Raw genomic sequence first — 12,117 nt, forward strand, 5'->3', positions numbered from 1 at the left:
TGAACCTGAGCTCTCTGCATTGGAAATGTGGAGTCTCAACCACTGGACCCCCAGGGATGTCCCAGGATACAATTTTTGACATTTTAAAAACCCGCAGTGGTAAAGCTGAAGAGAGCAGAGTTGGTACTGCTTCTGAGCAGAGTGGGGCCACCTTCCCTGGATGAGTCAGCCATGCCCTTGAGTGCCCTTGAAGCCTTCCGGCAGCACCCATCCCATCTCCAGTGTTAGGGAGCAGAGTAGGGTCTCCTTGGCATTGGCGACTGATGCCTCAACTTGTAGGCGTTGAGTAGGACTTTGAACTTTCTCCAGGATTGTATTGTACTGAGGTTTTGTCTAGGAGATTTTTTTTTCCTTCAACACCTTCCCTTCTGCTTCTGTTTTTAAATGAGTTACTGGTTATCATGAGTTTATTCTTTTTAGGCAGGGGTTTTCTGAAGTTTTTCTTACCTGAAAAATGGAATGCATCTTAATTAATTTCCCTGTTCTGATGTTTCTTGTTTGGGAAGGAAAGTGATATTTATTGTGAATGAATCTAGCATGTTTTAGACCCATGTAAAAAATGTGGATAAACATGGACAGCTGTAAGTAGAAATGATAACATTGGATTGGAAAATGAAAGCTTCAAGTCAAAAAAACAGTGGGGAACAGTCAAATGTAGCACCATCAGCTTTGTTTCTGTTTTTTCTTTTTTTTTAAAATTTAAATAAACCCTTCTAGTTTATTAATACCCAGTTTAATAAAACTGCTTTAAAAGACCTGCATCTTTTATGACATTTCATTGAACCACTGCACTCCTCATGTTTTACAATATGATGAAATCTTTTGTCTTCACTGTTGATGAAATGGGAGCAGGAATTTTTTTCTGTCTGTGGGTGGTTTCTATGTGATGAAGATCTGGGGAGGAGGGTCTTGGCTTGGTGGTCAGTTAATATTTTGGTAACATCTAGGTGATCATGAAATGTGACTCAGTGTGTAATCCATGTCCCTGGTTGAATTCTCCCACAAGAGATTTACCTTTGACCAACTGATGCTGCTGAATTGGGCCAGGGGCAAGACTGAACAGTGCTGCCTCAAGTCCAGGCCTGCCTTGAAGTCTGGGTTTATAAGACCCTTGTGTCACACACAATTCTCTTGTCACCTTCCTGTTTTGGAGCTCGGGATTTCCCTGGTGGTCCAGTGGTTAAGAATCCTCCATGCAATGCAGGGCACACAGGTTCAGTCCCTAGTTGGGGAACTAAGATCCCACCTACCACGGAACAACTTGGCCTACGTGCTGCAGCTCCTGGACCCCTCGAGCGACGATAATGAGCCCTCGAGCCACGATTGGAGAGTTGGTATGTTGCAACAAAAGATCCCACCAGTGGCAGTGAAGATCCCGCATGCTGCAACTAAGACCCAATGCAGCCAAATGAAGATTTGGAGCTTGTGCAGCTCATGTTAAGAAGGCTGCTGTGCCTTCCACTGTCCCCCCAACTGGGGGGCCAGTTGGCCTTCTGGATTTATCATTAGACTTGCCGGTGTTTCCCGTGGTTTCCATGGCAGATGGGTTCTCTGTGCTGCCTTTGTCCTGTGGATTGTCCTCCATTCACATTTGTCCCGGCTCCAAGTACTGGAGCTGCTCCTGTTGACTCTCTGCTGTCAGTTGGACTGACTCACTTACAAGAGACTCACTTACAAGAGTGTCTCAGATTGGGTGAAAAATGGTTGCGTGGTAACGGTTTGTGGGATGGATTCTGATGTTCCATTTTGTGTTCTGCGTGTGGAATTCTGTCTCATGTTCCTGGTTCTAAGTGTGGCCAACTGGCCCTGCAGTCTGTGGAGGCCCTTGGAGCTCCACAGCGACTTCACAGAGGAGCCGCTCCGGGCCTGGGGCTGGCTGCCGAGATGTCTCAGCCGAGGAGGAAGTTGAACACCAATAAGTCTCCGTTAAATACAGCGAGCAGTCTTAGCTGGGGAGAGCAGATCGGGTCAGGGTGAGTGAGAGTCTGGGGTTAGTCTCTCACACGACCCCGGGGCCCTGAGAGCCAGTGGTCAGGCGTTCAGTTGTGCCCAGCTCTGTCACCCCATCAGCTGCAGCACACCAGGCTTCCCTGTCCTTCACCATCTCCCGGAGCTTGCCCAAACGCCTGTCCGTCCAGTTGGTGATGCCATCCAACCATCTCGTCCTCTGTTGTCCGCTTCTCCCGCCTTCAATCTTTGCCAGCATCAGGGTCTTTTCTGATGAGTCAGTTCTTTGCATACCTGAGACTCAAGGCCAAACAGGAGAGCTGAGCCTCTCTCAGCTCGATTTCCAGGGCAGCTTTACTGCACTTGCAGTCACCTGCTGCTACAGACTCTTAAAAACAGCAAACCAGTTATTGTCCCATTGCCTGCCTGCTCCCCTAGTGGCTATTCTAAGCTCTCACTCTTGTTTCCAGGTTTGTACCAAACCCCCCACCCCAACACCAGCCGCCTTCCCCTCAGAGCAGGCTTCCTCTCATCTGCTCTCATCCTACATGGATATTTAACTCTCCAGCTAAATCTTTCCCTGCCAGTACTTCTCTGCTTCTTGTGCTTTGCTCTTGGGTATGATTAATTGTCCTCCACCAGTATTTTTTCCCTTTTGTGGCCTCAGTCCTTGAACACAAACAGCTCCACTCTTCTGGTTAAACTCATATTTCTCTCATAAAACTTACAGTTTTGAAATAATAAAATTTTAAGTAGTTTTAAGAATAGTATAAAGAACTCCCCTTTGCCCAGATCTCCTAATAAGCAGGAAACAACATCAATATCACCTAAAAATGTAAAGGCATGTTTAAATTTCACTGATGGTCCTAATGCCCATGAGACCTTTTGCTTCCCGAGTCTAGGATCCAGTTCAGATCACACATTGCCTTTAGTTGTTACCTCTCTTCAGTCACCTTCAGTGTGCTTTAGTCTTTGTCCTTCATGACACTAAGATTTTTAAGAGTGAAGCCTACCTACTTAGTAGAATGTCCTTCAGTTTGGGACTGTCAGGTTATGGGTTAGTAGGGGATACCGCAAAAGCAGTGGTCCAGAGTCCAGCACACCATGAGGCATGGCCTTTGGCTCCCTCATGAGTGATGTTGACTTTAGTTAACTTGTTAACCCAGACTTTAAAGCAAAAGAAAATACAGTCATTTTCTGTATACCTACCCATGCTTGCCTTCTTAATATAAACGGGATGATATATGTGCCTTCTGTTAGTGCAGACTTTTTGTATTCCTTTATTCCTGGCCCACCTTTTTCGCCACACTGGACCCCTACTCTCCATAATCCATATCAACACCCTAGTGTCTATGTTGATAGTTCTGTGTGTACTAACAGTACAGGAGCCCCTTAGACCAGGCCAGAAAGGCCCCTGCCCTGAGCCAGGCAACCTGCTCTGTCCCCTGTCTGACCATGTCCCTTTCTACTAGATGAGGGAGGTCCCAGGGGCTAAGAGGATGGCCGGTCAGCCCTGCTGGTGCACTGCCCCTCTTCCTCCACTGCTCTCAATACTGGAATTACCTGCCCAAATCCCTTTGAGCCTGATTCCAGAGTCTGGGGGCCTATTCCTTAGTGCATCATTAAAACCTTTTTTAGGGGAGGGAGGTGGGAGGGGGGTTCATGTTTGGGAACGCATGTAAGAATTAAAGATTTTAAAATTAAAAAAATAACTGAAAAAAAAACCAAACCTTTTTTAAAAATTCTTTTTATATTTTGGCTGTTCCTTGCAGCATATGAGATCTTAGTTCTCCAACCAGGGGTGGAACCTGCGCCCCCTGCAGTTGGGTGTGCGGAGGCCTAACCGTTGGACCACCGGGGAAGTCACTCAGTGCATGGCTTGAGGGCAGCCCTGCCTAGGCTTGCGGTGGTCATGGAGCCGTGGAGGCACGGGATGTATGGGTGTACGGGTGACAGTGGCCGTCCACATGCCACCATTTACAAGCCCCGCCCCTGCAAGCAGGAATGAGAGGGCAGCAGGACAGAGGGCTTGGAGGCCTTCCAGGTTGTTATGAAAAGTATTTGTAAAGGCACGTGAAGAGAATGTATTTTATTTAACAGTATATTAATCTATGAACATTTTAAGTAACGACTTGCTGTGTGGACCAGGGTTTGTTCTTTTGCCCTTGGCCCCGTAACTATTAAGGGTAGACCTGTTTACAGATGTGTGTACTTGTACACGTACATTCTATGTATCAGCACGCACCCATTCATCATCCTTTTGTAAATATTGGCCTCATTCTGTGCACTCTTTTCTTTTGAGTATCTCCTGGAAATTCCCCCTGGTCGTCTGCTGAAGGTCTGATTCATCTTTTTGGCTCCTTGGGTGGCGTCCCGAGTGCAGGTGCTCTGACTTATTCAGCCATTCATCTACCGAGAGGCGTCCGCCGTGCTTCTCGATGCTGTGAATGACGCTGCCGCCAGCGCTCCTGTCCAGTGAGTTTTCACAGATGACTAAACTGTACCCACCATTCACTCTTTAAATAAATCTTCAAGATTACCATGAATCTTTTCTGAATTAAAAAATAAAGAGAAACGCATGGTTTTATACTATAGACATTCCCTTTGATCTCACGTGCCAGAAATAGCTGCCATTACCTTTGGAGTATATTTTTCCAGGCTCTCTCTCTAGGCACGTGCCAACACCTCCATGGAATATTCTTACCGGAAATGGGCTCGTGAGTGCAGCTCTGCAGCTTTCTCAGCGGTGACCTTGCATCGCCATCTTCAGCGTCCTTCCTTATCACCGTGGCTCACTGTGGAGCGTCTCAGACTTCCAGTTGACCCACCCTGCCTTTTGTGTGTTTTTCCTGCTCTCTCTATCCCCTCAGTGTAGCCATTTTTCAGTCCCCATATTTCTAGGAACTTGTCTTTTATCTCTGATTGTATAGCCCAGCATCATGTGCATTAAACCACTTTCCCCCATTGTTTCCTTTCCTGGAAATGTTTCTGGCATTTCCCTCAGTTACTTGGTTCCTGGCCTCCAAGTCTCCTTTCCTTTGGCTCTTCTCTCCCCTTCGGTCCTTATGTCTGGGCTGTCACCGAGACACGGTTTAGGTTGGGACACCACTGGACAGTCATCTGGTCTTCCTCCTCCTCACTCCCCACATCTTAGGCTGGTGAGTTTTCATAACTGCCCTGCATCCTGTTCAGACTTCCTGGTGAAGGTATTTAAGATCCTGCTTCCATTTTTCTTCTCCTTCCTCTTGCACCACTCCTCCCCTCCCACCCAGGAGCACTTTGTCAAGCCAAACTGGCTCATTTGCTCTGTCCCCCGAGCCTGTCTGGGACTCATCTATTCCCTGCCATTCCCCTACCGTCCTGGAGCGCCCCCTTGATTCCTGCTGGTGGCACTTGCTCATGGGGTGGATGGATGCTCCTAATAACCCTAACACAACACTGTCTTCCACCCTCTGTGGAGGTCCGTTGACCCAGGGCAGTGTGCCTTTTGTATTCTCAGAGCAGAGCTCCATGGAACAGACCTTTCCCACGCACTTGCACCTGCCCCCATGCTGCGTGAGGGGAGTCCTGTCAGCTCCCTAAAGAAGTCCTGTCTCCAAGGACATCGAGGGCTGGACGTGGGTGCCCGTTGTGGAGAGTCAGGAGCTCTCCTTGCCCTACCTTTGATGAATGGAAACCTTTGACCCTCTGGAAACATGCTTTCCCCCGACCTTATTTCCCTAATCTGTGGATTACAGTTGGACCCCTGCATGACCTAAGCCTTTTCTACTTCTGTAAAATGGGTGACTACCTTTAGGAAGCTGCTGGCATGAAGCCAGGAGTATAGTAACCTGAGGACTGTCAGGTCATCAGGAAGACAGCTCCCCATCAGCGGAAAGAAGCTCCAGAAAAGCTCTGTGTTGGAGGAGTCCCAGTGGGACGCGGGGTCCACAGGCCTGGGCAGCTACCTTCTCCCTTGACCTTGACTTCTTTTCCATCCTCCTGTGATTCAGCTAGGTCAGCATCCGCATGGTCCTTACAAAGATCAGAGTTAAAGCCACTATGATTCCCTATTCTAGGTCAAGACCTGTGTCTTCTGAGGACTTAAGAGACAAGCCTCTGCCTCGAAAGGTAAGAAAATCATCAGAGTTGATAATGGAAGGGGTATTCCAGAGCTGCCAGACAGCATCCACGTCTGTTGATTATCAGGTTATCAGCCTCCGCACTGGGAGTTGCAAGCTTAGATATTTACAAAATGTTGATAACTTAAGTCCAAGCTGCAGTAGGCTGGCTTTGCCTTTTGAAGCACTTCATGGGCCAAATGCAATAAACCTGAGGTCACCAATTTATAGTATCTACTTGAAAGTGCAAGTCACTCAGTCGTGCCAGACTCTTTGCAACCCCACAGACTGTACAGTCCATGGGATTCTCCAGGCCAGAACACTGGAGTGGGTAGCCTATTCCTTCTCCAGGGGGTCTTCCCGACCCAGGAATAGAACTGGTGTCTTCTGCATTGCAGGCTGATTCTCTACCAGCTGAGCTATCAGGGAAGTCTTGGACTCCACTTAATTTTGTCCAGCCACGTTGTGATAACGGTGGGATGGGCTGTACAGAGTATTATCAAGTCAGATGAGTAGTCAGTGTCCATTGTGTGCTTGGGGCTGGGAAACAGGGAGACAACTAGTGTAGATTAAATGAAGATAAATTTAAAATGCCCCGGCCTTCGAAGAGCCCACTTTGGTACTTCTTGGGGGTGTAGTGGTTAAGAATCCGCCTTTCAATGCAGGGGATGTGGGTTGGTTGGATCCCTGGTCGGGGAACTAAGATCCCATGTGTCATGGGGTAACTAAACCTGCGTGTCACAACTCCATGCACCCTACAGCTGGTGCTCCACAGCTAGAGAGGCCCCTGTGCACCGAAACAAAGAGGCTGTGTGCAGCAGGGAAGACCCAGCGCAGCCAAAAATAAATGAATAAAGAGCTCACTGTGAGATGGAGAGAAATAACAGTTCTCATGGATTGTGTAATACCATGTGGTGGGGCTTCACGTGTGTTCAGGTGTCATTTTGTCTCACTACAACCCTGCAAGGTGGGTATTAGGGAGAGAGATTCTGCAGACAAGGCAACTTGTGGCTCAGAGAAGTGAGGTAACAAGCCCACACTAAATGAGCCTGGGAGCAGGGAGCCAGGAGGAATCCTAGTCCAGGGATCTGGGGCTCTCCCGTCATGTTTCCCATCATGCCTTGCTGCTACATGTATGGACAGGCACACACAGGAGTCATGTATGCATGGCAGATAGGAACAAAGAATTTGGGAGCACAGAGGTGGCGGTGATAACTCCACCTGAAAGTCACTGAGGGGCTTCTCGGAGGAGGTGCATTTGAGCCAGACTTTGAAGAACGGGTGGGACTTCACCTCTCGAGGTGACGGTCTGTGTCACAGAGAGGGAAAGACGAGAGCAGATGTAGAATGTTGGCTGTGATTGTGGGGCAGTGGAGAGCAGTTGGTGTGCCTGGACCGTGGTGTGTGCAATGAAACTAGAAACAGGTCAGAGCTGCATGGCCAAGGGCTTTGAGTGCCACGCTCAGGAGTTGATGGGGATGATGGGAGTAATCTGGAAAGCGTCAGCTGGAGTCAAGTCACGATCAGACTTGCCTTCCAGAAAGAAGATTGGCTCCAGTGTTGGGCGGTGGATTGGAAGGTAAGAACAAACTCTGGTCCCAGTTCGGGAAGGGCACTGCACTTGTCCCAGCAGAAGGCTAGGGCTTAAGGTGGGGCAGGAGTAGGAGAGAGGAACTGGATTACAGTAAGAAGCAATGTGAAGGTCAGTAAGAATGAAAGGAGGCAGAGGGAGGAGCTAAAGATGGTGCTGGGATGTCTAATCTGGGGGCTGCATGGCTGGTGAGAGAATTAACCAGCTCATCTCCTGGGCTCCATGAAGGCAGGTCTCCACTCTGTTCACTGGTGTGTTCACAGTGTCTGGGACTCAACAAATGTGCACAGACCCTGAGTGAATGAGGGTAAGTTCACAGTTGGATTTGTAGGTGGATGAGCTCTGTGGTTGGTATACTTGGCATAGGGAGAGTGAGCAATCCAACCTCTGCTTGTCTTTTGACTTTCTGGACTGATGTCTCCTTGACTACCCAGCACCCAAGGCAGTGTGTATCAGTGGGCAACACACAACAGTTATCACATAGTCCACACCTGGAGTCTTCTGGGAGAGGCAGCCTTTGATGACCTGAGCCTCCAGTAACCTGAAACACTGTGCTAAGTGTCAAATGAGTCTCGTGTAGGGGCTGCAGAGCGGAAGAATCGTGGAGGGCGGGGGAAGGCTAGGTAGGGGATGTGGGAAGGTGAGCAGGAGGAGGAAGAAGCTGAGAGTCCCTGATGGTGGGGACTGCATGAGCTGGGTTCTGTGCGCAGGTGATCTGATCTGACCTGGGGTGTCTGGTCTGGTCAAGACAAGATCGTGATAGCTGGGGAAGATGGAGCCGGACTCCTTAGGGTCTTGAATTCCAACCACTGAAGATGTGGAACTCTTCAGTTACCAAACTGAAGCACCTTATAAATTAGAGTCCTGTGATGTGTGAGGTGGGATCTTGGCTGTGGCCACTAACCTCTAAGCCTCAGTCACAGCACATCTATAAAAGAGGAGCCACAGTTAACTCCCCAGAGTCAGGGGACGCAGTCAGACCTTCCTTGCACTTCTTAGGGCTAAAAGTGGCTCAGACCTAGTTGTTTGCATCAGTAAGTAACACACCATAACACTATGTACCCCACAGATGTTCTCTTTCAATAGATGTGCTTAAAACTGTTCAGCTCTGGAAGTCACTCCTCTCAGGGCCTGGTTCTTGCCATCATCTGTGTTCCAGGTGTCCTTTGCAGGTGGACCCGGGAAGAACAAAGAGGTTCTCAGCTCCCCAACACCATCCATCTCTGTTAGCCAGACATCTGACTTCCAATATGAATCTCAGCTGTTCACTGAGGCAAACCTAGCTGAGATGGAGAAGACATTTCAGAGCGAGGTCAACTCGACTGGAGGTGAGGCTGAGTCATGGGCCCAGCCTCTGGCCTCTGCACAAGGTGGGACCCAGGACCCCGCCTGGGTGGATGGTGCAGGCTGCATAAGCCGTTTTTCATCCCGTATGTCCTTTAAAACTTTTCATCATATGCTCTGTAAGTATTGTAAGCCCACTAGAGGCTATTTGGGACCGAGGGAAAAAATACCCCTAATCCAGACACTTAGACAACCACTGTCAGCATTTCAGCATGTTTGCAACTGAACAATTTCATATGCATGGCTTGCTGTCTATTGCTGTGTAACGGTATTTCTACAAAATTCACAGCTTAAATCAACACACGTTCACTATCTCACCATTTCAGTGGGTCAGGAGTCTGGGCAGAGTTTAGCTAGCTCCTCTGCTCAGGGTCTCACCAGGCTGTGACCAAGTAGTCAGCTGGGGCTGCAGTATCAACTAGGCTTGACTAGGAAGGATTCACTTCTTTTTTTAAAAAAATATGTATTTATTTATGAGGCTGTACCGGGTCTTAGTTGCAGCATTTGGGATCTTTAGCTGTGGCATGTGAATGCTCAATTGCAGCACATGAGAGCTTTAGTTGGGACATGTGGGATCCAGTTCTCTGACCAGGGATCGAACCCAGACCCCCTGCCTTGGGAGGTGTGGAGTCTTGGCCACTGAACCACCAGGGTAGTCCTTGTGAGAGATCCACTCCTAAGTTTATGCAGAATTCAGTTTCTTGAAGCTACAGGACTAAAGGCTCTCAGTTTGTCCTGGCCATTGGAGGGCGACTGTCTTCAGCTCTTAGAGCTGCCCGGTTGGTGGCCCTCTGGGACTCACCAGCAAGGCTGGCTTCAACACTCAAGCCAGGCAGGGAGGTAGGAAAGCCAGGCAGGGAGGTAGGAAAGCCAGCCTGAGGCGTGCTGCCATCACGTAGTCCTGCACACACAGTCCCGCACGTCCTGTCTCCTTTGCCGTCTTCTGTGGGTCAGAAGCAGGCCATAGGTTCCACCACACTCAGCGGGGCACACACGCTAGGAGGTCTGCCGTCACCTTCCGTATCTTTGTCCCAGATGACTGCGTGTGTTTTCACATGTCTGTAACCATACTTTAATTTCACACCCTCCTTTTTCTCTTAATGTTAATTTTTTAAGGGTTTTTTTTTTTTTCCATATGTTATGTGATCTGCTAAACCATCATTAGCAGTGAATGCAAGGGCTCCACTGGTTGACTAAACCATTTCCCTAAATGAAACATTTAGTTTTTTTTTAAACATTTGTGTGTGTGTTGTGGCTCTTGGTGTCTCTGTTGCATCATACGGGATCTTTTCTGGCGGTGCACGGACCCTCTAGTGCTGTGCAGATCCTGGAGCACACAGCCTCAGTAGTCACAGTGCATGAGCTTATGACACGTGGGATATTAGTTCCTTGACCAGGGACTGAACCCATGTCCCCTGCATTGCAAGAAGGATTCTTCACTACTGGACCACCAGGGAAGTCTCCAACTTTTAGGTTTTTACCAAGTTTAAATAACATTGTGAAGAACATCTTTGTACATAAGTTTTTTTTTTTCTCTTCAGAGCTTAAATTTTCCCCTTGGGAAAATACACATAAAGTTTACTTATTATTGCTACTGGAGTTCTTTAAGGCATCTTTATTTCTATCCAGTAGACTCAGAGCATCAATGCTGGGGCCATGGCTCCCTGCCCCATCAGTTTGAGTTTGACAGTCACACTGTGATGTGGGCAGGAAGGGTAACAAACGGCCTGTTTATAAAGAGCAGAGTGAGGCTGGGGAGGGACCGTTTGAGTCTGACCTGAAGCTGAGATGCTTCCTCATCTGAGCTCTTTGGGTGCTAGTGTTTGGCGGCCGGGAGGCACCACCCATGTCTTGGAGGACCCAACATTCACAGTTTTGGCCACAGTTTTTATTGTATTTTGTTTTGAACAGGTAATATATTCACACAGGTCAAAATTTTAAAAGTGCCATCACCTTTCCCTCTTTTTGAAGTAGACCACTATTTTTTTTTTAAACAATAACAGTAAAAATAACAGTATTTTTACAATGCTGACCCTAGGGAATGTATTAAGGGTAGCCAGGCTTCCCTGGTGGCTCAGATGGTAAAGAATCTGCCTGCAATGCAGGAGACTAGTGCTCGATCCCTGGGTCAGGAAGATCCCTTGGAGAAGGAAATGGCAACCCACTCCAGTATTCTTGTCTGGACAGAAGAGCTTGGCAGGCTACATACAATCCATAGGGTCTCAAAGAGTTGGACACGATTGAGTGACTCTCACTCCCTCCCTCCTTCCCTCCCCAGGGACATGATATTTTCACTTTTGTGCTTCAAGAGCTATTTTTAAAAATTATTTACTTGGCTGTGTCACGCCTTAGTGGCGTCAAACGGGATCTTTCCTGGCGGCACACAGACTCTCTCAGGTCGTGTCATGTGGGCTTCAGGGCATGCGGCCCTCAGCAGTCACAGCACGTGGGCCTCATTGCTCCTCGGCCGGTGGAATCTTAGTTCCCCAACCAAGGATTGAACCCATGTCCCCTGTGTTGCAAGGTGGATTCTTGACCACTGGACCACAAGAGCTCTTAATGAACCATTTGTTCACTATACGTGTGAGACTGGGTGAGTGTTTCTTTTTAGCAGCAATGTGCAGGGGACCTGACTGGTCCCCACAGTGTACCCATCCTTTCCAGGACACCTTTGTGTCTAGTCTCTTCTTATACTCAACAGTTTTTTTCAGTTCAGTTCAGTCGCTCAGTCGTGTCCCACTCTTTGCAACCCCATGAACCGCATCATGCCAGGCCTCCCTGTCCGTCACCAACTCCCGGAGTCCACCCAAACCCATGTCCATTGAGTCGGTGATGCCATCCAACCATCTTATCCTCTGTCGTCCCCTTCTCCTCGTGTCCTCAATCTTTCCCAGCATCAGGGTCTTTTCAAATGAGTCAGCTGTTCGCATCAGGTGGCCAAAGTATTGGAGTTTCAGCTTCAACGTTAGTCCTTCCAGTGAACACCCAGGACTGATCTCCTTTAGGATGGACTGGTTGGATCTCCTTGCAGTCCAAGGGACTCTCAAGAGTCTTCTCCAACACCACAGTTCAAAAGCATCTATTCTTCAGTGCTCAGCTTTCTTTATAGTCCAACTCTCACATCCATACATGACC

At 48.4% G+C, this 12,117-nt stretch overlaps 1 protein-coding gene across 1 annotated transcript in view; it reads left to right on the plus strand.

The window, feature by feature from the left end:
• Positions 1-5,988: 5,988 nt before the first annotated feature.
• The window catches only part of EFCAB8 (EF-hand calcium binding domain 8), a 46,584-nt gene continuing 40,455 nt past the window's right edge, over positions 5,989-12,117 (plus strand). The window contains exons 1-2 of the mRNA XM_068986806.1: positions 5,989-6,057; positions 8,798-8,966. Coding sequence (XP_068842907.1) covers positions 5,989-6,057; positions 8,798-8,966 — 238 coding nt within the window. The remainder of the gene's footprint in view (positions 6,058-8,797; positions 8,967-12,117) is intronic.

This window comes from Capricornis sumatraensis, chromosome 15 (assembly GCF_032405125.1).
Source record: "Capricornis sumatraensis isolate serow.1 chromosome 15, serow.2, whole genome shotgun sequence".
NCBI classification, from domain to species: domain Eukaryota; kingdom Metazoa; phylum Chordata; class Mammalia; order Artiodactyla; family Bovidae; genus Capricornis; species Capricornis sumatraensis.